The sequence below is a fragment of the Anomalospiza imberbis genome, chromosome 6, assembly GCF_031753505.1.
Source record: "Anomalospiza imberbis isolate Cuckoo-Finch-1a 21T00152 chromosome 6, ASM3175350v1, whole genome shotgun sequence".
In the NCBI taxonomy this organism is placed as follows: domain Eukaryota; kingdom Metazoa; phylum Chordata; class Aves; order Passeriformes; family Viduidae; genus Anomalospiza; species Anomalospiza imberbis.
Genome location: NC_089686.1, coordinates 56,159,160 through 56,186,689, shown reverse-complemented (window position 1 = coordinate 56,186,689; position 27,530 = coordinate 56,159,160). Strand labels below are relative to the sequence as shown.

Here is a 27,530-nt window from a genome sequence, read left to right as displayed (position 1 = left end):
GAAATCCCGACCTGAACACTACTGCAATACAAATTCCAAACCTGCTCTGCATCCTCGTTCTCCTGCCTGGCTGCCTGGTGCCTGGGGAAGGAGCTGCTGGCCCTGGAGACGGAGCTTCAATCTTTCAGCTAATCTAGATTTATCTTAGGATTTATGTTTGATTCCACACTCATCTAAGTAATGGAGCAGTTAATTGGTGCTGTGCCGTGCATGAACTGCAAAGAGAGAAACATAAGAAGCAGGAATTAAATTCTACACTGAAGATGGATCCTTTCTGCATTCCTCACAAATATGGTAATAAGATTTTAAAAATGTATAAGATACTTGAATGCAATTTTTCCAGGGCCTTCCCTCACAGTGTTCAGTCAGTTTGGGCTAAAGTATAAAACGGTGTTAAATACTAAACCTGTCATCCCTGTCTCCAAGAAACCTTTGTTTCAGGACTCAGGATCCAGGCTCCTGCCCCAGTCTCCTCTTGTTTTAGAAGCCACATAGCCACAGAACAGGGAAGTTAGAGCAGACGCCAAGGTTCACACTCGCATCTCTGAACTACAGACACATTTTTAAGCATCTCCGCACAGTAACAGGCTTATGAATAAATCAAGAACTACTTTAATTTAAAACACAAGTGCAAAGGATTCACAACTAAAGACGAGCAGGACTGTTTGTTTCAAATTATAAATCTTTTCCAAGTCCTGCTTTCTTTGCATTAAAAAAAAAGCAATATATCTGGAATACAGAAACATTTTACATCAAAAATTTTCCAGTGCAGCTAAGGAGGAGCTTAATGAATTAATTTCAACCAACTCCATAAGCCCAAACTTATGACATCCAGTCTACAGAAACCTCCTATGACCTCTCTACCTGCCATGGGTGAGAGAGAGAGAGTGATTTTGTCCTTCAGCAGGTGTCTGAACCAAGGGGATGAACCATCTCTGGAGTTGTTCCCCCAGGGGTGTTCCTCTCCCCATGGGCTACAGAGCCAACCTACACGTTCTGCAGACTGGGTGCCCCCCCTTTGATGGCTGGCAGCAGTGCAGATGAATTCCATCCCAAATTAATTCAAGTAATCAACCATGGCTTCAATTTTGAAGCAGGATCTGTAGCTGTAGCAAATAGCAGAGGACAGAGGTTATGAACATCTTCTGAAGAAAACGCAGTTCTGAGGTCAGTTTCTGAGACAGCAGGACTGTCCTGAGAATAACTAAAAGTCCAAAACCTTGGTATCTGGAGTTTCAAAACAAGATCCCAGCTCCACATCTATGAATATATTCTTGAGACCTCACAACAACACACACCATCACTGTACAATGTAAATCCCGACCTAGAGTCCAATTACCTTGAGGATCTTACTGATCAGAGAATGCAGCATACAAAACACCTAAAACTACATCAAAATAACTGAAAGACCTGTTCAGACAACCAGAAACCTTCCAGGTGTAAAGGGCTGATGGGGAAGGGCAGACCAATAGCCAGACAGCAGCACACAAACACAAAAATCAATCCTGGGATATGCAGGATAGCTCAAATATTTCCATTTGGTCTCCTACAGCATCCCCAAAATGCTACCCAATAACTGCCCCAGGGCAGCACTTCTCAGCCTCTCCAGGGAGAAAGGACTGGGAAAGTAAGCCACAGGAACATGCTGTTCACATTCCAACCAGCACACAAGGTGTTGCAAATGGTGAATTTTTAACCATAAGATCCTGGTGGTAAGAGCACCTTCATAGAGTCCACTTTGAGGACCGTATCCAAGGGTTTCCCCCTCCAAAAGATTAAAATCATGAAATGGATTCAAGATTGACCACTAAGCCATACATATTCTGCAGCAAAAGAGAAGCATGTTGATGCAAGAGAGCCACTGAGAAACAAATATATACATATCACATCTGCTCCCTAAGGAAGTGTGTGCAGGTTTCTAGGTCCATATTTAACCAAGGGAAATTAAAATAATCTGTGAAAAGGTCTCAGAGAAAAAAAAAAAAGTCTTTGTGCATTGAGAGTTTAAAGGGGTCTGTGCCCCAAAGTGAGTCAGCTCATGGCTCCAGTGCACAATGAAGGAAACAAAGATCACATTTCTAAGTGGGAAATATCGTTCCAGCTCAGTAGTCAGCAGCCCGGGTGTGCAGAAACCCACAAACATTCAGAAACACAACTTCAGACTCCACTTTCGAATGCCATCCTTCGGCAGCAGTGATCCGCAAGCCATGGAATACCCGCTTTATCCTTGAGACAGACTTGGTCTCACTTAGATCTAGTCTGTATTGATTGTCTTCAGCAAAGGAGAAGCCACAGAAGGCTGAGGATGCATGGACAGGATTCACATTTGTCCTCCAAAACAATCACTGGCAAGTTCCAAGCACCATTCACAAGTTGAGACTGCCTGGGCTCTTAATTTTTTCTCTCTATTTTTTTATAAACATTCCTTTTCCCTAGAGTTTCCCCTCATACACAGTCAGCAGGTGGAGGTGCGCTTCCTGTACTGTTGGATAAGGGGCACCAAGCACTCCGGAAGTCCCGTCTGGAGCAAAAAGGGGTGATCCAGAAGTTCTTGTGCTGTTGCTCTTTCCAATGGATCCCGTGTCAACATCCTTTCCAAGAAGTCTCTCAGAACTGGGGAGGTCTGTGAAAAAGCAACCAATCAAGTCAACCCTGCAAAGGCACCAGGCACAGCTCATGCAACACCAGGCTGCCGAGGTGAGTGTGGTTAAAAGGATCCTGCACATTCCCAATCTGTATCCCTATTTTTCCAGCAATGTGACACGGATCACATGCTTTTTATGCTATGGACATAACTTTCTGTCACTACTAAGCACAACACTTAGGTTGTTTTCTTTTGAATGGGATACAGTCAATTAAGCTAAGACTTCGCCACATCCTTCTGTTTGGGTTACTTCTGCTTCCCATTTTGTTACTTAAACTTTCCTGGATTTCAGCAGGACTCCTGCTACCTGGGCTCATCACCTGGGTGGGAAGAGGGCATCAATCCATTCTTTTACTGGTCACAGATTATGGAAAGGTAGTTAGAGTTCTCCACTCGGTTGTGAGAGCCTGAAAAACCTTCATGCTAGTGGTACAAGAAGATGAAGAAGCTGCAGCACCAGTACCAAAAAGCTGAACGACCTCACAGCTTTGTCCTTTGGAAGAGGTGTAAAAGCCTGGTAGTAGCCAGCCCCAAGCACCACTTCATGATCCTGCACATCTCTGGCTGGTTTAATCCTCTGCATCATTAAAATTGAATTAAAAAATGATCTTGGAATATATTTATTTATTTTAATGCTGATAATTACATCTAGTTTAGACTGGGGGCATTTCCCCAGCTCTGGTTCCCTTAGTAGATCCTGAAATACTGTTCACGCTGAGATATTGCTCATCTCAGAAGCGCTTTGGATGACTTTGCCTGGGATTGCCGGAGAAGGCACCGCACAGCTCAGTGCCAGGATCCAGCCTATATCCCCGTCTATAAATCTGCCCATGCTTTAGCAATGCAGCAGGGATTATTCTAGGTGGCATCCCTTTAACCTGCTGCCCCCAGAACTGCAGTCACTGACCACAGTGAGCCATGAATTGGCACTAGAATGGAGGGCTGGATCCACAGCTGGAGCTGCACTCCAGCAGGACACTGGGGAGGATGCCCACCAGCCTGTAAATTGGAGGTCTGCTGGAAGCCAGTCTGCTTCCCAGTACAAAGCAGAGCAGAGCAAGACCATAACCAGCTCTGGCTGTCACAGCCTGTGGTATGCCCGTGTCACCAAGCAAGGCATGACCCAGACCAGGATGGTTTTACACTGCCCAAGGAGGGCAAGCACCAGGTCCAGAATGTGACCATGAAATTTTAATTAGTGTTGCAAAGGCAAAGAGGAAAGAACAGCTGTTGATGTTGGAATGTGTGCTGTTAGTTCAGCAGTCTACTCTCTTAAATAATTCAGTTTTAGCAGCTGCAGATGCTCTGATTAATTGGAAAGGCTGGGTAGCTCAGGATGCTGCAGAAGCTGTTTGATCTCAGAGGCTGGGCATGGAATGAAAGGAAGACTTCTTTAAGTGGGCACTGAAAGGTGATCACAATTTCTTATGTCACTGCTACTTTTTCCTAAGAAACCATGGAGCCAAGTTCATCTTCTGAGCTACTGCAGTGTCTCCATGAGTTTGCATCTGTCCTGAGCTCTCCTGCTCTGACCATAAGGCAGCCTTTGTAGTTCTGAAGGCCATGAAGCTGAAAACTCCCAAGAGCAGGGATCCTCCTGTTCCCTTCCCTGGAAGATAAGCTACTCAGTGAACATCAGGAAGCTGGGAACTGCTGGGTCCACCTGAAGCAGCTCTGACCTGCACTCTCCATTTATGCCCAGGTGCCCTCACACTGCCAGGGCTGTTTCCTAAAGCAGCCACCAGCTGTCAGCAGCAGCTTGTAGCCACTAAGACCCCGAGGCCAAAGCTGTTCCCCAAGAAACATGTCCTAGCAAGACCGTTTCCACAGCCAGCTGCACTGGGAACAGCTGATATGGATATTTGCCCATGATAACCATCAGGCTTACAAGTGTTTGGCAGCATGCTCACCCTGTGGAAGTTTTTAAGTTTGGGAGGAGGGCTGTCACGGAGTCTCTTCATTGCCTGGACTGGAGAATCACTGAAGTAGGGGGGTTCTCCATCTACCATCTCTATCACCATGATCCCCAGGGACCAGATATCCACCTGTGGGAGACAATGTTACATCAATACACACACTCCAGAGGAGCAGGTCCTTATTTTGTTACTTTCACAAAGACCACAACACCCCATCCATGACAAATGTTACCAAGAGAGTCCAACACTGATGCCCTTAATGCTTTTGGGCTCCTTACAGGAGTTTAACAAAGTCAATTTTGCACCCAGGACTGAGCCATGCTGATGTTGCAACATGTAATGGTGTGCAAGTAACTGCTTGTACCTGGCTGGTTGGTAAACAAAACTAGTCAGTCTGCTGCCACCTGCCCAGAACTCCAGAGTTCCCATGTCTGCTTTCCCTGAGGTGAGCCTCTCAGAGCTCACATCTCCCCCTTCCCCCAATTACTTTATGGAATTGATTCACTAATCCCTATAATGTCACAGGCTACTCCTTGCTCACATTGGTCCACAGCAGATACAAGTTTAGGCCGAGCTTTAGGTGTAAAAATAGAAGAAGTTGATGCCTTGTTCCTAGAAGCAGAACAATCTGTTTTTCTACTGATTTAGGAAATATTGATGTCATCACCATCAAAGCTGTAGTCATAGTTGGGTTTATTTTCTAAATAGAATCTGGAGACTTCCTAGAAAAGCCAATAGTTATTTCCCCATGACACTTCAGAATATTACTTGCTCTCCTGCTATTAGGGAGGTGGCCCCTTACCTCAGTGGTGTATGGTATTCTTGCAATGACTTCTGGAGCCATCCAATAAGGAGTACCCACCAGGGATTTTCTTTTAGGTACATCTTTACTGATCTGAGCACAAAAGCCAAAATCAGAGAGTTTGACCTGTACAAAGAGAAAAGTAACCAACCTTAAAAATAAGCCTTAAACAACACAGAGAGAAACACCACAGACAAAGATGACAAAGAGAGTAAGAGGATGAGGGGAAAACAAGGGATTGGGACCAAAAAGGAAATTAGAGACAGAGGCTGCAGCAGCAGAAGACAGGAAATAATTTGAGGAAACACACCCTGCCATCCAACGTCAGAAGAATGGAGTCGCTCTTGATGTCTCGGTGAATGACCCCCTGAGAGTGGAGATAGGACAGAGCCTGCAGCACCGACTCACACACTGTGGCAATCTGCTCCTCGTTCAGCCTGCAATTAGAGACAGGGGACTTAAACTGTGCAGAGCACAGTGCTCCTTCACAGGGGCACAGGGGTTTAAACACAGACACTTTGGTTCCCTATGACAATCACCAACTCATTTTCACCATTCTTCCATGTCTGTTACTGAGGAAACTTGAGTTGTCAACTTGATGGTTGACAACTTTTAAGTTTTCATAGGTTTAATACCGAGAAATTGCACTTTGAATTCTGTACCGAAGTTCACTCTGCAAGATGCTGTTTCAAGCAGTTCTGACAGGCAGCAGTGCTGCTTGATGCCAAGGTGCTGCAGTAACTGGTGAGACAGCTTTTTTAAGCAAATACAGTAAAGACATTATTCACAAGGCTTATTGTGCAACTGCATCCACAAAACATCCAATTGCATAATTTGACAGCAAATATAAGGAACTTTTAGGATCCTTCAGGCATTTCCTGCAGACACTTGGGGTACACTCACACCTAACTAAAGATGGCACAGGCAGGGAAGGCACTACTGATTTCTACCACTGTTAGTACATGGAATATGAGTGCCAAGAACCCCCTCTTTAGAAGCACTTGTTGTTTAGAAGAGCAATACAAAAACCTTCACAATTGAGTGAAAATGGTAGAAATTAAAATTCTCTCCTGTACCTGGGGACAGTGACAGCTTGGCATTTTTACACCAAGCAATGCTAAAAAGTAAATAGGCAGTGGCAGTAAATCATTTCAAAAAATAGCTGAAGTACCCAGTTTGAGTACTGTGGATTCTCGGCCTATCTCTAGCAGCTGTTCTCAACAACCCCTGGTTGAAGACAGAAATGAAACATCCTCAAATTTGGGTCTGCAAATGAGCCTAAGGAGAAGAGAGCATTCAGAAGGCAGAACTGTGCAGTGAGCCAGTACCTTCTAAACCCATAACAATTCCTACACCATCAGTGGAGAAATCTACACTTGTGATGTTTATTTGGCATCCCATACCTTATTCTTCCAAACCAGGATAGCTATAAGGCTGTAGCTGCACTGTGCCACACTGACGGCAACTAAATCTGAGGGATGTCAGGGGGCTACTTCTACCTTTAAGATTTAACCTGAAAAGGGAAAGGGACAAAGGCTACCTGTGGGACTTCCCAGCACAGAACCCAATGTTCTCAGGAACAGTGCTTTTTGTTTCACAGTGCCTGAGCTGATCCACCTGAAAGCCCTGTGGTTCCAGAAGATCACAAGAGGTGCACTTTCACCCTGTCACGTATGGAATTTGGTTTCAGTCAAGTGACTGCATAGTGTAAAACTGATTACTGGAGGATTACCTCACTCCTGGAGATGTAAATCACTTATCCCCCTCAGCAAAAGTTTAATGACTGCAGTGATGGTATTTTTCCTTCCTGGGAAAAACTGATAAAGGTTTGCAGCTTACTTATGGTTATAACAGAGCCTTCTTCCATCATGAGGGAAAAAAAAAAAAAAAAGCATTCACTAACAGGTTCAAAGGAAGCTTCTTAAAACAAATCTAGGCTGAGGCCTCACTGATGGATATAAATACACAGACCCTTCATAAACCTCTTCATCACTTTTTATCTGTAATTCAGTACTAGCCAAGAGCTACAAGAGTTTCAGTGGTCCTGTAAGCTGTAACTGAGCTCTCCTCAGGATTAAATGTTGGCTTGCAGACCCTGAGATGCCTCTGAACTCAATTCTGGAAGGGCCTGCCCAGGTAAGTGTCTCCAGGACACTTCCAGGTGGGATTGTGGAGGCTACAGAGGACAATGTGGCTCTCGATGCCTATCAAAATTGTGCTTCCAAAACACAGAAGCCAACAGAGCAAGATACATGCCTTAAATCCACCAAGCAGAGTAAGATACATGCCTTAAACCCACCACTGGACCTAGGCCAAGCACGTATGTGAACTAGAGGTATACTGTGATTTTTAAAAACTGAATACAATTAGTGCTAAAATTTTGCCTAACTGTAATATAATTAAGATCCTGAATCTTCCAAAAAAACCCTCTCATCCTACAGACTTTCTTGGTCAGTCTTTCCACTGGCATTCCCTGCCCCAGTTTCCAGCCTTGCAGGACTGCTCTGAAGCAGGAGGAGGGTGCTCCAGAGTCATGGGTAAGACACAATCACCATAACTGCATCATCAGAACAACTTCTGAGAGGGACCAGAGGCCATCTGAGAACAACTTCTTTGCCCTACAGAAATGCTTTGGAAACTATTGAATATGAAGCAGTGTAGATAAGGAAACAAATTTAGGAGAGTGTCCAGTAGCTGCTATCTTTAGGCAATGAAATTTGGGAAGGAGTCCAGATCTCAAGGCTCTGCTGCACTTTTCCAGAGGAGTTAGCGAGACTGAATTCGTGGCTAAGGTTGCACCACTGAAAACTATTTCTGCGTGCTCTTCAATACTTATTCAATGATGTTCCTGGCCAGGATTCAACAGATATAGTAAACAACACTTTTTATGAGTACTGTGTTTTACAGGGAAGGTCATCAAGGAGATGACTAGTGGGTATCTAAAGGGGTCAGTACTTTAAATGATTCCCTTCTACATCAGAAGTATCATCAAATATTCAAAATGGATAACAGTTAGAAACTGCAGTAGTTTTAGGGCACTGCAAATACAAGATCTCTGAGGGAACCTATTTGTCCCAGAAATCCCCACTCTGCTGCTCTTGCTCTCCCATGTTGATGTCTGGGATTTTGCTTTTTACCTGATCTGAGACACAATATCTGTGAGGGCTCCTCCCTGCAGGAACTCCATCAGCACCCAGAGCTCCTCTCCCACAAGGTAGCTCTTGTACATCTCCACGACGTTGACATGTTGATAGTCCCTCATTATCACCACCTGTAAAACCACAGTGGACAAGTGACCACCACAAAATCACTCACCACACTTCATCTTATCCAACCAAGTGAGCACACACAGCCCTGCAACTACAGCGCAGAGCCTCCATCCCCCCAGCAACAGTTGTTCTTGGTATGAGCATAACATTACTAAAAGGAAGATGATCCTGCTCTTCCCTCCCTTTTGCCACACTGATTGTTCCAATAGGGACAGCAGAATCCCCCTGTCTTCAGCACACCCACCTCATTGAAGAGGAGCTCCCGGCGCTGCTGCTTCCTCAGATCCATCATTTTCACAGCCACCTGGCGCCCCGAGTGCTTCTCCCGAGCGATGCACACGATTCCTGTGGAGCCTTCCCCAATCTTGATGTAATTCTCCAGCAATGTCCTGGGATCTCCCTGGTCCACAACCATCCTGAGGGCAGCTTTGAACTGCTCGTGAGTCACAACCACAGGGTCCTCACTGGCTGGCTGCCCCTTCCCAGCAGAGTCCTGGGGCAGGTGGAGGTTGCTGGAACTGGTCTGGGTCTGCCGGTTCCTGGGGGACCCCGCTGGGGAGGGGCGGCCTGGTGGCACTGCCACAGCCTTCTCTGCCGTTGGCGACTTCTGGGGGGTCCCAGCTTCGGAGATCATCCTGGGCAACTCGGAGGCAGGTTGGTCTGGGGGAAGAGACTGGGCTTTGGCTGCAGGGCTGTGAGGGGAACCCCACTGCTGGGGCTTGAAGAAAGCATTAGGCTTCAAGAAAAACAAAAAGGAAAGTGAGAGGAGAAACAAAGTGATGGTTGGATTAACAAGCAGAAGGGTGAGGAATCAGTTCTGTGTCATCCCACTCTGCTCTAGCACACCTTGGAGCAGACTGGAATCAAGAGCTTCATTCTTGTCTCCAGGTCTGCCCAAAATACTGTTTGGATGAAGATCTCCTTAGATGCAGATCTTCAAAAATCCCTTAGGGAAGGGGTGCAACACTTTAACAGCCTCCAAATTGAGGCAGTTTAAAGGGAACATGCTTTTAAAAAACCACCAAGACACAAAACCCACAGAAGAAAAAACCCAGCTGCTAAAAAGCATTCCAACCTCACCACGAAAAATCAGGGGCAACCTGTGCTGCAGAGAATTTGAAAATCCTTTATCCCTCCGTGCCTCTGATCTTGCTTTGTATAAAAGGAAAGGGGATTCATGCCAAGGCTGTAAATCACTTTGAAGTCTTGGCCTAATTCCCTTTGGGTAATTACACTCTGCCTACTGAAAACACTCTCTGCAGTTTCCACTGGAACCTGCAGAGCATTCCTGTCGATCAGGCATGGAACTAGCTCTCCACTTTGGGAAAAGCACCAGGCACCAGGACAGCTGGAAGCATCCAACATGAGACTCCAGCTACACAGAGCTACCTGCCACCTTTGCTGGCTTAAAACTGACCTGCAGTGAATTTGGATTAGCAATGCTCAAGGATTTTGGAGACCTCCCACTCAAATGACAAGCAGGCCCAACCCTGTTTAGTGGAGGAGATGTAGTAAGATCACAGCCTGTGGGAATGTGGCTTCAGGATATGCATTCCCATGCCAGGAAGGATAAATACTGTCTTGCTAATACTCACCCTGGAAATGCTGATTAGTTAAAATTCAACAACATTTAGCAGGTGGGGTACAAAATACATTATATGCATACATATGTATATGTAAAATATACAGAGAATATGTATATAAATATATGCAAAAGAATAGTAGATCTGTCAAAGAAGCAACTTCAGAAAGAGCAAACCCATCATTTATATTATAGGGCAAAATAGAAACTTCAAAGCAAAAAGCTTTTTCTCTCTCACAATTCAGAGCGATTATTAATAAAGTTAATAATATGGGCATGGGAACTGAAAACTGCCAATCGAGAATTTTTTATAAGAGCGCTCATTTTCCTTGTCTCAGACAGGGAATAATTGTGTAGGATTTAATTCTATGCACTTTGGGTTTTAATCAAGGATTTTTGTCAAGAGCAGAATCTGCATAAGCCTCACACACAGAGAGGCCCTGGAAAACACGATTTAGCAGCATCAGGGCACAGCACAAACACAACTGCCTGTCAGGAGCTCCTTCCTCCCCATACACCAGCTCCACCCCTGCAGTCCTGTGCTGACATGCTCACAGCAACACAGAATTTACTTCCCAAATCTTGTTTTGTCTCAGGAGAGAGAAAAAAATCCCACATTTTGCATAACCCAGAGCATGCAGAAGGACACACAACATGCATGGAAGCTCACACAGATTTGCTTGACCACGTATAAATCCTATTTCCTGCTCCTGTAATCTGACAGTCCCCATGTACATGTTTTCTGTCTTGGGACATTTTGAGGTATCACTGATTCTTCCACTCCTTCCCTTCATAAGGAAGGTGCACTCAAACTTACCACGGTGCTTTTCAAGGCACCACCTTCCCATTTCAGCCAGCTACCCAGCCAAGTGGTGGATGCTCCATCTCCGGAAGTGTTCAAGACCAGGGTGGAGCAGCCTGGTCTAGTGGAAGGTGTCCCTGCCCATGGCAGAGGGTGGAACCCGATGGACACTGAGGTCTCTACCAACCCAAACTAGTCTGGGATTCCATAATTCAGCTATATCCCTGTTCCTTCCATCTGCAATTACACATTTCTAACACATCATCAACTCCATTAGAGCAGGAGACACAGATTTTCATCATCAGAGGCTGGTAAGAACATCTTAGATAAACAACTACCAGGGATGGCACAGATCCCTCACTGGAGCAGGGAGATAGACTAGTCTTCAAGGTCTCCCCTACTCCTCTCCTCTGACAAACAGCTGGAGTTCAAACACTCCCAAGCACATTCACTTGGGCTGGTAACTTCTGGTCCTGCTCCTGGAAGTGCTCAGCATGGCAAAGACACTGAGGAAGACAGAAGTGGCCAGTTCTAGGTACTCAGGGGACAGGCCTCGAAGCAGCGTAGATCAGCCCAGAGTCACGGAGACAGCAGTAAGTGCAATTTGCAATACACAAGGACTGCATTCTTTCAAAATCCTCTCCCTTGGAAAGGAAACCCCACTGTGCCCAAAGCCTTGAGCCTGGATCCTTATACAAATGGCAAGAAGCTGGACTGGAGACATCTCCCCCCAACACCCTTCAGAACAATCAGGTTGGTTTGAACAGTGGTTCCTGCATCGTCCTCCCAGTTCAGGCACTTCACAGCTGTTGGGAATCAGCCTGGCCCAGCACCAGCTTTGAAGCAATCATACAAGCAATGCAAACAAGACAGATGCTGGGTCAGCCCAGAATGGAAAAGAAGCAATGGCTGCATTTCCTATCCAATACCAGGAACCAGAGATTTTCAGTTTAACAAGAAATGAGTCATCCATTCAGGACAGCTTTCCTGGGGGAGCTGTAGCCACGAGCTGTCCCACCCTTTACAAAATCCAGCAGCCTGACTTCCTGTGTGACAGCACCGTGGGTGCTGATGCAAACCCTGCTGCTGTAGTGGCCTGGCAGAGAGAGCTATAACCAACACACTCTCCCAAGGTAGTTCTGGTTTGCACAGGCTGACAAATCCACTGCTAATGCAAATCGTGGCAATTTCCCAAATGGCAAAGGCTTTTTGGGGCCAGCAGAATGGCATTGCAGTTATGCCTTTACCTCACAGAAGGTAATGACTAAGACCCCTCGTCCTTCTCAGCCCACGCTCCTGCAGCTCCGCCAAACCTTCTGCTGGAGATCTGGCTGCCATCCTGAGCTGTGCCTTGCAGCATCTCGTGAAGCTCAGGCGGACCACACATTTCCCCTGCTCAGGACTATTTTGATTCCAGCATTAATCATAACAAGAACAGATGGTTGCCGGATGTTTGCAATTAAATTGGCTGCATATGTAACCTCTGGAACTGTAAAGTCAACATTGCAGTCCAGTGAATAACTTACCTTGATCTGCAGAGGAGGGCCTGGCTTGTTTGAGGTGCTGGACAAGGGGAACACGCTGCGCAAGAGCCTCCTCTTCAGGCTGTTCTCCCGTGATTTGGAGTTGGGGCTGCCCTCCCCCGAGGCTCTGGCGTTGGGCTGTCGCTGAAGCCAGCCCTCTTCCGGGCTCTTCATTGCCATCTCGCTCTCCCCTGGCACAGCGGGCACGTGCTGCAGCCCAGAGGTGCGCTGCAGACAGCTGCCATCGGCACCCTGGAACTCCGATGGCCCCAGGGACTGGGCTTTTGTCACCATCCCGTTGGGATGAGACTGCCCTTCCAGGCGGGATTTGTAATCCGGCCACATGGTCTGCCTCCGGGCCACCTTGGACCCACCATTGCAGTTGAGGTAGTTCCCATACTTGTCTGCCCAGTCTCCTTCAGGACTCTGAAGGTACATGTCTGGAGGTCTCTCATCTCCCAGGAGCCCAAGGGACTGGGCTCTCCTCCTGCTGGTAGGGCTCCTGCCCCTTAGAGTGTTCGAGCTGATGGCAGAAAGCTTCTGGATGTCATTGAGCAACCCAGAGATGTAGCCTTCCACTTCCACGGTGCTGCCCCGTACCACGGTCTGGGAAACACAGGGAAGGTGAGAAACAAGTCAGAGTTGTAAGAATCAAGGCTCAATTTGTCTTGCCAAAGGTTAAGTTTTGTACATATAGCCAAAGACAACTCAAGGAATTCAGGAAAAATGACAAATTTATGTCTTTTGTTTCATTGTCCTTTACTGAGGGGAAAAAAAGTCCTTGGGTTACATCCCACTGTCAGAGCAGCAGTGCTGTCAGCCAGAACAGTCAATTCTGCTGCTGTGCTCACATTCTAAAAGACAATATTAGAGCAAAACTGGGATATTTCAACACTCCTGGCTTTCCTGAGCTGAAACTGTGTGACACTACATACATCACTAATGCACTCAACAAGCTCCTGAAATATTAGTTCTCAGAAATTCTAGCACGCTGCAAGCTCCATTTGCAAAACTCACCTTTGCTGTGCCAACACAAGGTTCATCTCTCCCCTGAAGCACTCTCAATAGCATTGTAATCAGCGTCCCTCAGTCTGCTTCTCTACAATTTCTGCTAATACATCCCATTCCTGACCAGTGCAGACCGTGCTGTTCCAACTCTGCCTCCCTGCTCTGCCAAGCTATTATAATTAAAAATGATGAACAAAGGGTCACAGCAGCTCACAACTGCCTTGTAAGCAAACACTGAAGAACAAGGCTTCCATCCAAACAGGCACCAGCTCTGTACAGTAGGACACTTGAAGCTGTTGGTATATTATATAGTGTTCTACCATGATTTTTTCTGGAACTGAAAAGCTTACAGAAGCTTTTCTAGTACTGGGAACCAAAAGGTTTCATTTCTCCACAGAAATTCGTAGCACAGGATCACTCCTACACTTTCATGAACCTCTGCCTGAGGAAAGTCCTTCCCTGGAGTGACAGCAATCTCCTGTTTGCTAACTGAGCTCCAGGGATCTTCTAAACATGCTGAATTAATTACACTGAGACTAATACTTAGCTGGTGCAACACAGTAGCTCCAGTAATTTCAACAGAACGCCACCACAGTGCACAAACGAGCACCTGGTTTTCTCAGCGTCTGAGAATGAAAGGCAGAACAGAAGATTTTTGTTCAACAAGGTGAAGAAAGGACTCACTCCATGGTACACACACATTTCCAGCTGCAGCTGGAAATTCTGGTCTTCACTCCTACTCTCTCAAAACATACACACACACACCCCCCCCTTCCTCCACAGCCCAGCTGCTGTCACATAACAATGTGCTGGGGACATGAACTTCTTGTCCAAAATGGACAGAAGCAATTCCAGAAAGACATGGGTATTCTCAAAATAAGAAGCCTCCAACAACATGCTATGGCCTCTCCAGAAAATCCACTGCAGTTCTCTTCTCGCCTTCTAGCTAGAACTCCCTAGAATTAGACTCAGGTCACTCCCATCAAGTCAGACTTAGCCCCAGCAGACAGGAAAGATGGAAGTTAATCTTGCTTTGCTGCTGTGTTTAAGGATCGCATCAGATTAATGAGGAAACATCCAAATTTGAGCCAAATGTATATGGAGTGCTCTTACATAGCTCCTGCCTTACTGACCAAAACTGAGAAATTATAACATGAAATGCACCTTTTTATAAGCTACACACAAACCCAGGAACTACTCTGATAATTTAATCCAGGACTAAATACAAGGGCTTAGCCAACTAGCACTTGAACAAAAAATCTAAATGATTGGTATCATTGAACAGGAGTTTATTCAAATAGAGTTTACCAGAAACAGTCAGCTTTGTTATGCAGTCTATGAGAGTGTTTGCATTTGGAATTACAGGGAAAAACAGTGTTAGTTTAAGACGATTCTTTAGTTTTTTAAAGCCTGTTGGGTATTCTGTCCTTGTTCTCTTAAGGATTTGCACCTCCTTTCAGCTTTTACCATCCTTGGGTTTAGTAAGTCAGACATGAAAGTCCTGAGCAGCACAAGGCTCAGGGCAAACTCCAGGAAATTTCTTCACACACATTTCTGTTTCAACAGTGATGCCTCACTATTTCTTGAGCATCCATTGCCTAATACTTGAGGAAACTTGGCTTGCTCTGGAAACACCATTGGTGCAGCGCCCAGAGCCTCACTGAAGTCAAGATACAGGGGAGTGCTACCACTTCTCCCAGACCCAAAGCCCCCTACACTGTGATTAATGAAAATTGGGTTGCTTGACATGATTATTTTCTTAATAAATCCATACTGGCTGCCAGCTATTACCCTGCTATCTCCTTGGAAGTGGCTGCAAATAGATTACTTGCTTATTTGTTCCAGTCTCTTTCTGGGGATAGAAATTATTCTGACTGATCTGCAATTCCTTGAATTTCATTAGGCCCAGCTGACTTGAAAATATGCAACTTCTTAGCTAAGTCTCATTTCTGTTCCTGTTCTTTTCTTATTCTGGCCTGCATTCTCATCCCTTCATCCTCATGCTAATTGTCAGACCACTGATCACACTTAATGAAGACCAGAGAAAAATCATTAAACACTTAGGAATTCTTGGTGTCATCTGTTAACTTTCTTCCAAAACCAGCAGTGAACAAATTCTTTCCTTCATCCTTCTTCTCCTCCTCATTGCACTCATGATGTGTCCTTAGTGCCCTTTATGTTCTTTGAGAATAACATCTCTTTTTGTGCATTGGCCTTCCAGTTTTGCTCCTACACGAATTTCTTTTCTCTTTGCCCTTTATAACTTGACCTAGTTTCCACCCTTCTGAGCAATCCTCCTGCAGTTTAAGCTCATTACAGAGCTCCTGATCTAACCAAGTTGGTCTCTTATTATACATTTTATCTCTTCTCTGGATTGTGCTCCTATCCTCCACTACATTCTGAACCTCAAAGCACATTCAGGACACCAGGCAATACTTCCTGCCCCTTTTTTTTTTTTTACCTATTCTTCCTAAGCAAGTTTTTCCTTTATAAACCAGCATTCTGCTCAAAGATCCTGACGAGCCATTTCATTTGCAGGTCTGATTATGTACTGAAGCTTACATTAAACCAAATATAGTCCTCTTTAGTCCCCATGCTTTAAGCACCTGTACACAAAAAGCTAAATATATTCATCAGATAGCCAACTCTTTTTTATATCACTCCTAAAACCCAAGTAGCAACATCTCTGTTTTACAGCACACCTTTCAGTTTTTAGGCCCCTGCCGGGTTTTGGGGTTTTTTTTTTTTTTTTAACTGGGAACAAAAACTTCTCCCAAGCAAGCAAGATTTTAAGCACAATATTTCTGTCACCGTCTTTAATTTCATTTCCTGAGAGGTCACCACGAAGTTGCCTTTTCCCACAGCATGTTCCTGCTGGCACTTACACAGTCTCCTGATGCCAGTACCAGCAGCCATCTAAACCCACCCATCTACAGGAATCACTTCTTTTTCCTTACTAAAAGAAATTGTCCCATTACTATGTCCCACTTTCCATTAAAATGCTGGTTTATTAACCATTTTAGCCCAAACTCTAGTTTAGTCCTTGCGGTCCTTAGTTGTCATGAACTGCAAGGCAGTGCTACTTGGCTCTCTCTCTCACTTAGGCTTCCCTGGCAACTTAATTACCAGCCAAATTTGCTCACCCACGAGAATGACAAACCTACTAAAACAGGTCTCTCCACCAATTCTTCTCTTGGCTTCCCTGTACAACAGCTGGTCCTGTCAGCTACCACAGGAGCTCTCGCAGGTCCCCGTCACTGTGACAGGCAGCCAGCTGGTTATTTCAACAGTGACAGCAACAGTTCAGGATCCTACTATCCTTATTCCTGATGAAGCTACTATCACCTTGGGCTATCAAAGCCTGCTATCCACTGAATTCCATACAGACACCACCCTTAGTCCCATTTTTGGGGCACCAGAAACAGTGCCTCAACTTGGAGGCAACACCCCGAGGAACAGGAAAGAACTGTCTCCCTCCCTCACCTTCATAGGCTGGAGCTGCATCCTTGTGATTCTCGAAGGGTCTACCACTGGCTTGGGACGCCTCAGCGTGTCCAGAATATTCTGCCATTGAGGTGGCAGGCCCACAAATTTGCCCTCCTTTGGGTCAAATGAGGTGTGGACACGGTGCTCAAAGTTCTGCGGGGCCGAGATCTCCGGGCGTTTCTTCTTCTTCTTACGGAACATGATGCCTGAAGGGGAGAAACAACACTGTCAGTGCCTGTCTAGGGCTGAAGGGCCCAAGCAGTAAAATCAGGTATCAATTCTATGAGTTAATTATGTTGTATTGAGAACATTTTCCACTGAAAAGCACTTTATCAGGAGTTGATCACCTGCTTTTATAGATGAGGAAACAGGCACCAAGAGAGCGATGATTTTGCCCAAGGCCACCTTGCAGGTTCATGGCTCAGATGGGCTTTCTAGTGACTTCCTTTATTTCTACAAATTCATATTGTCTGATAAAACTATTTAAAAAGTAATTAAGAGATACATATTTATATTTTACCTGCTCGTACCTACATTAAATGGCTTTGGAGTCCAGCCAGTTAGACAGCATTGATTCCACCACAAAGCCTGAAATTTAAGGTGGCAATGAACAGGGCTCGAGTTGTCTTCCCACTGCTTACTACAAGTAAGTAATATCCACTTGGTTCCCATTTAAAGACAGCAGAGTTGTTGCCAAAGGAAGAGCTGCCAGAGACTGACTTTGGATGTCAGTTTTTCTTGCTTAGAGGGCCCAGGAGGGAGAGAGGAGGTGGTAGGTGGAAATCAAATTCTGTCAGCAGGTAGCTGAAGAAGCTAAAATTAAAAACTAAGATTCTTTTCCCTTGGGGGCTTGAGAGAGACAGCTTGTATGAACAGCCAGAAGTGCAACAAGCCAGAAGCACCTAACACTGAAATATACTCAAACACAGGAGACTTCAAAATCTGAATTAAGAATTTATAAACAAATTTATAACCAAAAAAGATACTTGGACAGAAAGCCCAGAGATTGGACCTTTCTGAAATCGGGAAGATATGAAGGAAAAGGAAGAATGGAAGAACTGGAGTTCTGCATGCAGACAAGAGGTGGGAAAGCTGGAGGACTGCAGTGGATTGACACAACCTCTTCACAAAAACCAGATAGGGAAGATAGGGTGAGGTAAGGAGAGCCAGGTTTTTCACAGTGGGTAGTGGTGGGAGTGAGAGACAGGCATAAATCAAAACAGGAGTGGTCCCAAGAGCATAGAAGGAAAAGCTTTCCTGTGACCAGGAGAGTCCAACATTGGAGCAGCCTGCCCAGACAGGCTGGGCAGGCTCCATCCTCAGGGGTTTGCTCTCAAAGCCAAAGCTCTGAGTAATCCAGCCTGACCCTCCAAGCTGACCCTGCCCTGAGCAGGGGGGTTGGGCTGCACCTTTCAAGGTCCTTTTTCCCCTGAAAGGTTCTTTGACTCAATTCACTGCTTTAGGAAAAAGCTGCACTGTTTTTTTAAAGCAATTAACATCTGCCAATAAACAAAACCAACAATATTTATATGCTCTTCCTATTCCACAGACAACGTTGTTATTGGTATTTGCCTCTCACTAACACTTGCTTACAGCCATGAATGCCATCTCCTCCCTGACATCAGGGTGAGGATTTTTGCCACTTAATCTTCAACTTTGCAGCAGTCGCTCTTCCCCTGTACAGGACCTCAGCTTCCAAATATTGGTGCTGAATAAATATTTACAAGGGTCAGAGAGACAGACCGCATAGAGAGATAACCTGCTGTGGTGTAGACATGAACACACTTCTAGAGGACACCAGTCTCCAAAATCAGCACATCACACTGAAATCTATGTCAAACATTTTCCAGGTTGCCCCACTCTAAACTTGTTTAGGGAGCAAAGTGCAGCCACCACCTGAACAATGACTTTGCTCCCTGGTGCTAGACTGAGGTCTTGAAAATCCAATACACAATGGCTCCCAGCTGGGTTACAATGATCCTGCAATCACAGGGATAGGAAGTGTTTGTACGCAGAGAAGGACCTTTGCTCCATCTAACCCCCCATTCATGCAATCCATCCTTGGTGAAACACCAACTTCCCATGCACTGTCCATTTCAACAGCCTACTAAAGATACCTCACAGATGAAAAAGAAAACAAAAGGTTAGGAAAGAAAAAAAAAAAAAAAAAAAGCTTACAAAAGAGGCTGAAAGCAACTGCTCTGCCTAGAAGAGATTTTTCAGCCAGAATAATCTTTGCTTAGAACAAGCTCCAATGAAAACCCAAATACATCTTAATGGAGAGCTTATGGGAAGGGTGTCTGTGCTCCAGGTCTGTATTGCAGCTCCTCAAATACAGTGATTCATCTCTCAGGCCCCTTAGGTGCTGCTTATTAACTAATAATCAAGACTAAAGTCAGAGGGCAATTCTTTAAGGAAAAAAAAGTGCAGACAATCCCAGAAAGGAAAGATACTCTAATAGCTTGTGGTGTTAGTAGTGCTCAAACCAACAGCTGGAGCTGCTGAGGAGCTTGAGAGCCTCCAAGGAAAGCAGGGAGTATCTCTGTAGTATTACAGCAAGCGGTACAGTTCTGAATCCTTGACTACACATGAGTTATGACAGCTCCTTGATCCACCTTGACCCAGCCACAGCAATCCCACTGATCTTACTATTTCAACTAGTACCTCCTTCTTCTGCTCCTACTCTAACAGCTTCATAGTGAGAGGATACCCAGGACACAGCAGACAGTCTTAAGTTTGCTTTTTAAATGCTCCATGTGGCAAAGGGTCCTGTAAAACAGGGTGTTACAAATGCCACAATCATTAGCACTTGTAGCATCAATGGTTTTCTGAACATGTCAGGTATTTTCCCAGAACAAGAATGATTCTGGCTTAAGTATTTCAAAATGCAAAAATTTAAAGCCCAGGTGATATTTTGGGCCCAACCAGAACAGTGGCTCTATTTCACCATCTCAGTTTGCAGAAGCATAAACACAACACTACATTTGTATATTTACATAAAATCCCTATCCCTGACAATCAACATGTGGATGTGGACTCCAGTTGGATCCCGTACCCAAAAGCATGCTTCCAAAACCCAAAAAGGAGCACCTACTGAGTTCATGGTCAGTTTTAAGTGTTGGATGGCATGGCCTGCATCTACCTTATTGGCTTAAAACAGACAGCTTAAAAACAACAAAATGTAATCAGCTCCAAATACAACACACCCCTGGGTATCCAATGGTATTTGCTTTACACGGTCAGCATCAATCCCTGATTATAAAGAGATCAGACAGGTGGTTTAAAGGTAAACTGCATTAGGATCAAATGAAATACATACACTAAAAACAGTTATTTGAAATCCAATTAATTCTAATAATCTTGGTTGGTTTTGCATCTCATTGAGGAGATCTGTATTTAACCAGTCTCCTTTCACTTTGTGGTTTTCATGCAAGATCTATTTACTTGTATTTCCAAAACCCAGCTAAAGAATGTTTATTGTTAAATAAAAAACATACAACTAGGCCTTTTCTAAGTCAGTGAGAAATTCATAAGAACATTTTATGTATATAAGATTATGTAAATCAAGCCAAACCTGTATTTAAACATAGACAGCATCCCTTTAATATAACAACACAAATACTGTGGCACCGATTTTATAATAATCTACTCGACTTTAGTCTTTCATTCAGTGCTGACAACTGTACTGTAAGAAATGTCACAAACATAAATAATAAAAGTCACTACCACAAGACAAAAGCAGTCGGAGATTGGAATTCTCTCAGCGATCCATTCCTGCTGCCTGGGAAACCACGTTAGGTTTTTCAACTCCAGATATAGCTGTTCCTAGATGATACAGTTCCAAAAGCTGTCACATCTGCCAGCGAGCACGAGAAAAAATCCCACAGCCAGCAGATCCAGAGCAGGGGGAGGGATCAACTGGGAAGGAGGGGCAAGAAGAGAGAGGGGTCAGCCTCAGATGAGAGGAAGGGGTGGGAAGATTAAGGATGGAGGGGGAATGAGTGTTAGTAAGGAAGAGAGGAATGGTTGGGAGACAGGCAACCCGAGGAGAGGAGGGCACAGAAAAGAAGCAACATCACCCGGAGGGGAGGGGGGGGAAAAAAAAAAAAGTAGATAAATGTTATCAGGAGTGGCTCGTTCCAACGGCCAGACAAAGGCAGCAGCGTGCGCTGCCTTTTCACCCGACCTGCCTCCACCCTGCTCACGTCCAGCCACGCGTTCCGCTAGGACACCGCGCCGTACGGACCCGTGCTCATACCCTCCCTCACTCACACATGCACTTGATGATAGCACGGCAGCACAGAGCTACTTCAGTCTCACTTGTGCAGTTTCCAGTTAAAAATAAGCTCTCCCTCCCCCTCCTTGCTGCAGCACCGAACTCGCTCATCAGCTCATTGCGTCGCTATCGCAGATCTGGACGCAGTTCCCTACATTCCTCCTGCCCCGGACGAGAGATAACACTTAGTCCCTGGGCTCAAGAAAGCCATTCCCATCATTTCCAAGTCCTCCCACAGCTGATCTGCCAAACTGCTCTGGCCAGCTCCAAGAGGAAAGGGAGAGAAGGAGAACTCTTCCTACCACAACCTGAGGAACTGCAATATGCAGTAGGAAGATGAAGATACCAGAGAACACACCAATTAAAAGGAAAAATGTATTTCCATACTCTGCTACTCAGGTCACTGTCATGTGCTGCATTTGAAATGGATTACAGGTTAACTAGGCCATTATCCATGCATGTCATATGCATGTGTTCACACAAATGCACACATGGAATTTCACTGCATCCCATACCTTCTAAAATAGTCATGTTTGCCTTCCTGAGGTTTCCAACGCTCTTAGTCTTTATAGCAAGCCATAAACTATCATAGCAGTTTGCAAATAAAGGGAAATGACAGGTTAGGTCCCTGAAGAGCTGACAAACCCAAGTGTGACTTCACACAGCAAGGAACGGCAACAAGGGTCAGTGAAAGGGAAAAAGTCAAATGGTCCAAAATCTGAAATAGGATCTAAGAGTACTGCCCTGACCCCATCTACATTTGTCTGCAATTCTGGTTTTAGAAATACTGGTTGAAGTACATTTTTTCCTCCTAAAGGAAGAGTGGATATCTCCTTACTGTGCTATCCCTTTCCTCATTTCAAGTCCTTTCCTTCTATTCCTTTCTCCCTTCACCAGCCCCCCATGGCAAAGCTGCATGTTGGAGCAAAGCAACAGCACAGCAAACTGATGTAATGCTCTAAATCCTGCCCAAACACACGTGAGAGCACAGATTAATATTACATTAGAAATAAGCTTCGAAAGAGACATATTTGTTATATTGGTGGGTTTATTTCTGAGGAATGAGAAAAACAGCACAACTGGCTTGACATTTTTTGCAGTGCCTCCACTGAACAGGGTCTGAAGGCTTTGGAGCTCTCTCTGCCCTGCTCCATTTCCTTGCTCATAAATTAGGACTAAAACCCAGTGAATACCTATTTGCTCAGCTTGTTTGGGACGCTGCTGGGTTACATACTTTTAGATGTGCTTTAGTTAAACCATACCAAATTCATTCTGGGACATATATAAAAGCACTTGCAAAGAAAAGACCTCTTGAACTTTCCAAAACCAGCACAGGCATGTCCCAAATGCTAATGGGTTTATCCCTTGACAAATAACAAAATTTTCCATTATTTACAGTCCCCTAGAAATCCCAGCTGAAGTCACCATCCCATTGTGTCTGTCTCTGAAGTCATGCCACACCCACCCTCTAGAGATCCATCGAAACAGACTAAAGGTAAGGAAAGGGAATTATTATTCTCATTTACACATGAGAACAAAAAAATTACTAGCCCTGTTTCTTCCCACCTATGTGTAGATTAGCAGATCTACAATGTCTCCCAAGTATGTCTCCTGGCTGCTTTTTAACTTTATGTCAAGGTCAGATCCAGGCCCAATACACCCTGGCTTCCACAGAGAGAAAACATGGGTGCAGGGCCCCAGTGGAGGCCAAGACACCATCTGACCACAGGTTTGATCTGGACATCAACACGTGGGTCCAGAAGCCTTGACAGAACTAAGCAGAACAGGCAGAAAACATACCCAAACCTCAGCTGCAGTCCAGTGCCTTCATTCATTACAAGACCAGCCTTCCCCCTTGGGCTCAGTGTGTGAGAGGGTACAGCCACCAAACGCTGCTGCATCACCAGGGAAGGCAGCTCACTCATCGTGTCCTTGGCACACAGAGCCAGCAGGACGCGTGCTGCAGGTCACCAGGCTGAGACCAAAGCCACAACAACTCTGACCCTTTCCCCCACCTTTTACGTGACTCGCGGCTCGTGTCCTGTTTTGACTATACCAAACCATTCTGTGCTGCATCTCTGACACTCACCTCACACCCACACCCCTCCCTGACCGCTGTCCAAAGAGCAGCTGCATTGTTCCATATGGATTTCCCAACATTATATTGCCATGAAGGATGCATCAGGGTTAAAAACAGGTTGCTGTATTTTGGTGTTAATCCAAAGCACCACAGAGCTTAAAGTCAGGGCTTGACAGATTCAGGGCTTCACTCTCCACTGTCTTGTGTGACAGATCCATTCAAAATCAGCATAAAAGTACTACTGAGATTAGAATAAGAACATTCAAGGTCCTGTCTCCAAAAATTCACATGAATAGCAACATCTTCCATATCAGACAAGAGGTTACATTGGGACAAGCCAAGGGGCCACATCTGGCATGTGGGGTCACATGGCAGGAGAAGGAGCCAAAGCACTGGGCTGCAACACTGGGCACCACGTCCTGTGGCTCCATGCGAGCCCTGGAACCTCAGCGCGCTCTTGCACGGCTCACAGACCCAGCTGCCTCTGGCACGTGGGGTTACCAGAGGGAAGCTGCAGCTCCGTGTGCAAATGGGCACAGGACAGATTTTACTGTATGCAGGAAGAGTCACATACTCAGGGAGCAGGACTGAATTCTCACAAGCAGATCTGTCCCAGCAGAGGCACTGGTGACCACTGTCATGGATCACCATACTTGCCCCAGTAGCACAGCAAAGGACTGACAAGAAACACCCCAGCAATTCCCCAGATCACCCAAGTAGAGAGATGAAAGAGTTAAACTTCCTCCCAGCCAACACTAAGCAATCTCAGTCCCTAGTTATGCTCATCATGTTCTCCCAAAGAGAGATACAAATATATTTAATTGCTGTCAGCATCCTGCAAGGCAGTTTGCTTGTGTTATCCCCACAGGATCACTGATGGGAAAACTCCAGCCCAGGCAGTGCCCCCCAAAACATGGAAGGACAGATTTGCTTAACCCCACAACCTGCCTGACTCTCAGTGCCTTCCTGCTCACTGCTGCCGACACCGAGTTGCAAATTTTAATTACAACAGACAAGTTCTCTCCCAGGGAATATCGGTTATCCTGCTCTGTTTGCCACAACTGTGAGTGTTCACACAGCCCTCTGTATGTTAAAACCTGAGGTGCACTCCTAACACGAGATAAATGACTGCTATTGGCTACAGCTATATTCCCTTCATCAATTAATTACAAAATAATCTAATTACTAACACTACAAGGTAAATGGCTGAGCCCTAGGGAAAGTGTAATTTCCTGAGACATTTTTGAGGGAAATAGATTTCAACTTCTAGTCTATGGGCACCCTCCATTCTCACTGTTCTCTTTTGCCAGACAAATGTAAGGTCACTCTAAGAACAACAGTACCATTGGTAAGACCAAATGGCAGTGCATTAGTCCTCAAACCACATGGTAATCCTGCAGCTTTACAAACCGTAATGAGGAATTCCTTAAAAAAAAAGACCTGTAGCAGCCAAGTGCTGACTTTGTGCTCCACTGCACTAAGTCTATGACATTATAACTCAAAGTTAGTGAGACTGGTGCAGGAGCAGCAGTGGTGCCACAGACAAGGAAGCTGCTCCCCAGTCCAGAACCCCCCCAACAAGGTGTCAGAGCTTGCTGTGCTCTGAGCAGCACAACTCCTGGTGAGGCTTCAGCTACTCCTGCTCACTTGTGTCCTGTCCAGGTACAGAGGTCATGTGCTGCTCTGAATGGGATGGAACTTCAGCAGGGCACCTCTGTGGGTACCCAAAAAACCCTCAAGTGAAATACAGAGCTCAGAGCCTGGTTGTGTATTTTTACTTGCAGTTGGGCTAAGCTAGTCCAAGCTGCTTTAAGCAGTTTTGTTTAAAGCAATTTACACAAATATTTAGTTATTTTCTCTGCTTGTGAATTTCCCTAAGCATATTACAGAAGTAGGCTAAAAAGAGCTCTCTTTTTCAATTTGGAGGCAGGACAGCCAAACTTAAAAGAATTCTCCTTAATTTAATTCTCCTTGGGAATAAAAACCATTTTGCGACCAAGCAAGTGTTTCTCACTTTGCAAGCCTTGGCAACAGGACCCAGGGTGGCCTTCCCAGGTACATCCGTACTCACACCCATCTAGACAGAAACAACCTCTGTATGGAGCAGGCTTTCCATCTGGGAACAGAGTTACTAGCCCAGCAAGCTATTTGCTGACAGCTCTTTCCACTATTTGACCAGCTTTGCTTCTAGATTCATAAATCATCGTTCACACAGCATGCAGGACGTACATACCAAGGCAGCACTGAATGTTAAAAACAATATAAAGCTTCATCACACCATCCGGAATGAGACTTGTCTGTGGGACAGGGCTGGAGAGAAAGTGAGGCAGCAGCTTCCCTTCCCCAGCAGCTGTGTTAGGGGCCGACAGGTTGTACCCAAACAGAGAGCTCAGAAAAGCAAAGAGTGGGCAAAGGTCTCTTACTCTCCGTACGTCCCCCAGCTTCACCTGAGAGCTCACACTCACCAGAAACAAATTGCTCTTCTGTTTTTTCAGTGCTCTGTCCCCAAATACATTAAAGCATTAATGCCCTGGCAAAAAAGAAAGCAAATATTAACAGACAGGACTGTTTTCTGTCACGGCAAATAACTGCCTGTATGCACTGGTTACCTGACAAAAATAATTAAATACAAATGCCCAATAATTCCGTATATTGTAACGTAAATAGAACAAGATTAGGCAGCTTTCAGCCAGCCAAAACACACACACACCCAGCCCCACACGAGTACTCCAGCATAGCTTCAGGAAGTGTTCTGAAAGGATCCTGGGCAGCAGAGCCACCAGAAGGTTGGGAATACACACAGGAAGGGTTTAACTAGACCTCTCTGTAAGGTATGTCGAGGGTCCTTGCAGATGGAAGATACTTAAGAGCAGATAGTGCTCTGTCTCCTGTAAATGCGATGAGTATGCATGTTCCTGACATGCTGTCTGCTCTCTCAAGCATCATCCCGAGTAATTTTTAACCCCTTCTTCACCCCAAGGTTTTAAGAGCATCACGCTGTGAGATTCAACAAGGCATTTTCCCTCCACATTCCCCATCCTCTTGAGTGTCAGTTGGCTAAACTGCCAGATTTCAGCCCCACACGTTGTCCCATGGAAAGTAAAAACCACAAGATCTTACTGGCAGTCCTGCTGCAACAATGCTGGTGGTGGACAGTTCCGAGGGAGAGGAGAAAGAAGAGTCTGGAGGTAAACTCTCCCACTGTCATGCAGTAAAGCCGATTGGAGGACGGTGTTGCTGGGCTATAGGAGTAAAGATGAAGGAAACTCCTTCCCAAAGGAATCCAGCTCCCAGTTTTTCTTTCCTTCCAGAAACATCCCTTGAGAAAAAAAAAAAAATTGTATGACTCCCCCCCCCAAACTATTCCACTCTCACTTCACCCCAGGCGGGCACTGCCAACACACGTGTGATCATTACACTAATCCTTGGCAGTGGCACGACTCAGCTCCGAAGGGAAGGGGTTAAACCGAGGCAGCACAGCCACTGGGAAGCGGAGACTTAGTTTAAACTGACAAACCCAGTCCTCCGTAAACACAGGGAACAAATCCCACGAAACAGCGGCCATTAGGACGGTTGTTCTGGCTTTAAAGCAAGTAAGCAAATCAATGTTGATCCCCAAATCTGCGGGAGGGCGCTTACCCCTGACTCCTCATTGCTCCTTGACCAGAGATGAAGTGAGAACGCTCAGCCACCAGAATCCGCTGACACGTCGATAAACTTGAGAGAGAAAGACGGCAGGAGAAAGCGGGAGAAGAAAAAGGGGTGGAGGCAAGTCTGACATGTTTGTACAGTGCCTGATTCACCTAAGCTGCCGAGTTTGATTTCAGGGTGTGGTAGCAGATGGGACACAGGAGCACTCAGCGTAGCCTCAGATTCCTGTTCCACGGAAAACGACAGATGCCAACAGCAGAGCCTCTTGGGACCATCTTGCCTTCTTCTTACCGTCTCTTCTCTTGGTCCCTAGAGGGGATGAGAGAGATAAAGAGCTCAGAGTCACACCTGGGCACCCCGATGTGCCGGGTCTTGGGCAAGAACTCTGGGGAGATCATCTCCCATTCCCCTCCGCCCTTTTTCACACCCGACTTCACTGTGACTTATTAAAGCTCCACTCGTCAGCTCTTCTCTCTCGGCTCCACAGCCTC

At 45.5% G+C, this 27,530-nt stretch overlaps 1 protein-coding gene across 4 annotated transcripts; it reads right to left on the bottom strand.

Moving 5' to 3' along the window:
* Positions 1-589: 589 nt before the first annotated feature.
* Positions 590-27,166, bottom strand: PAK6 (p21 (RAC1) activated kinase 6). Of its 4 annotated transcripts, XM_068194521.1 has the most exons (11): positions 27,028-27,166; positions 26,509-26,707; positions 25,854-25,918; positions 17,030-17,238; positions 12,542-13,144; positions 8,876-9,367; positions 8,500-8,633; positions 5,673-5,799; positions 5,363-5,488; positions 4,555-4,689; positions 590-2,623 (listed from the first exon to the last, which is right to left on the bottom strand). In XM_068194521.1, exons 4-11 carry the CDS (start codon positions 17,231-17,233, stop codon positions 2,456-2,458), a joined length of 1,989 nt encoding a protein of 662 aa, XP_068050622.1. In that variant the 5' UTR covers positions 17,234-17,238; positions 25,854-25,918; positions 26,509-26,707; positions 27,028-27,166; the 3' UTR covers positions 590-2,455. The 4 variants fall into 4 exon arrangements, with proteins under 4 accessions (XP_068050622.1, XP_068050621.1, XP_068050623.1 ...); XM_068194520.1 differs by lacking the exons at positions 25,854-25,918; positions 26,509-26,707; positions 27,028-27,166 and adding an exon at positions 21,305-21,429; XM_068194522.1 differs by lacking the exons at positions 25,854-25,918; positions 26,509-26,707; positions 27,028-27,166 and adding an exon at positions 20,759-21,070.
* Positions 27,167-27,530: the final 364 nt, after the last annotated feature.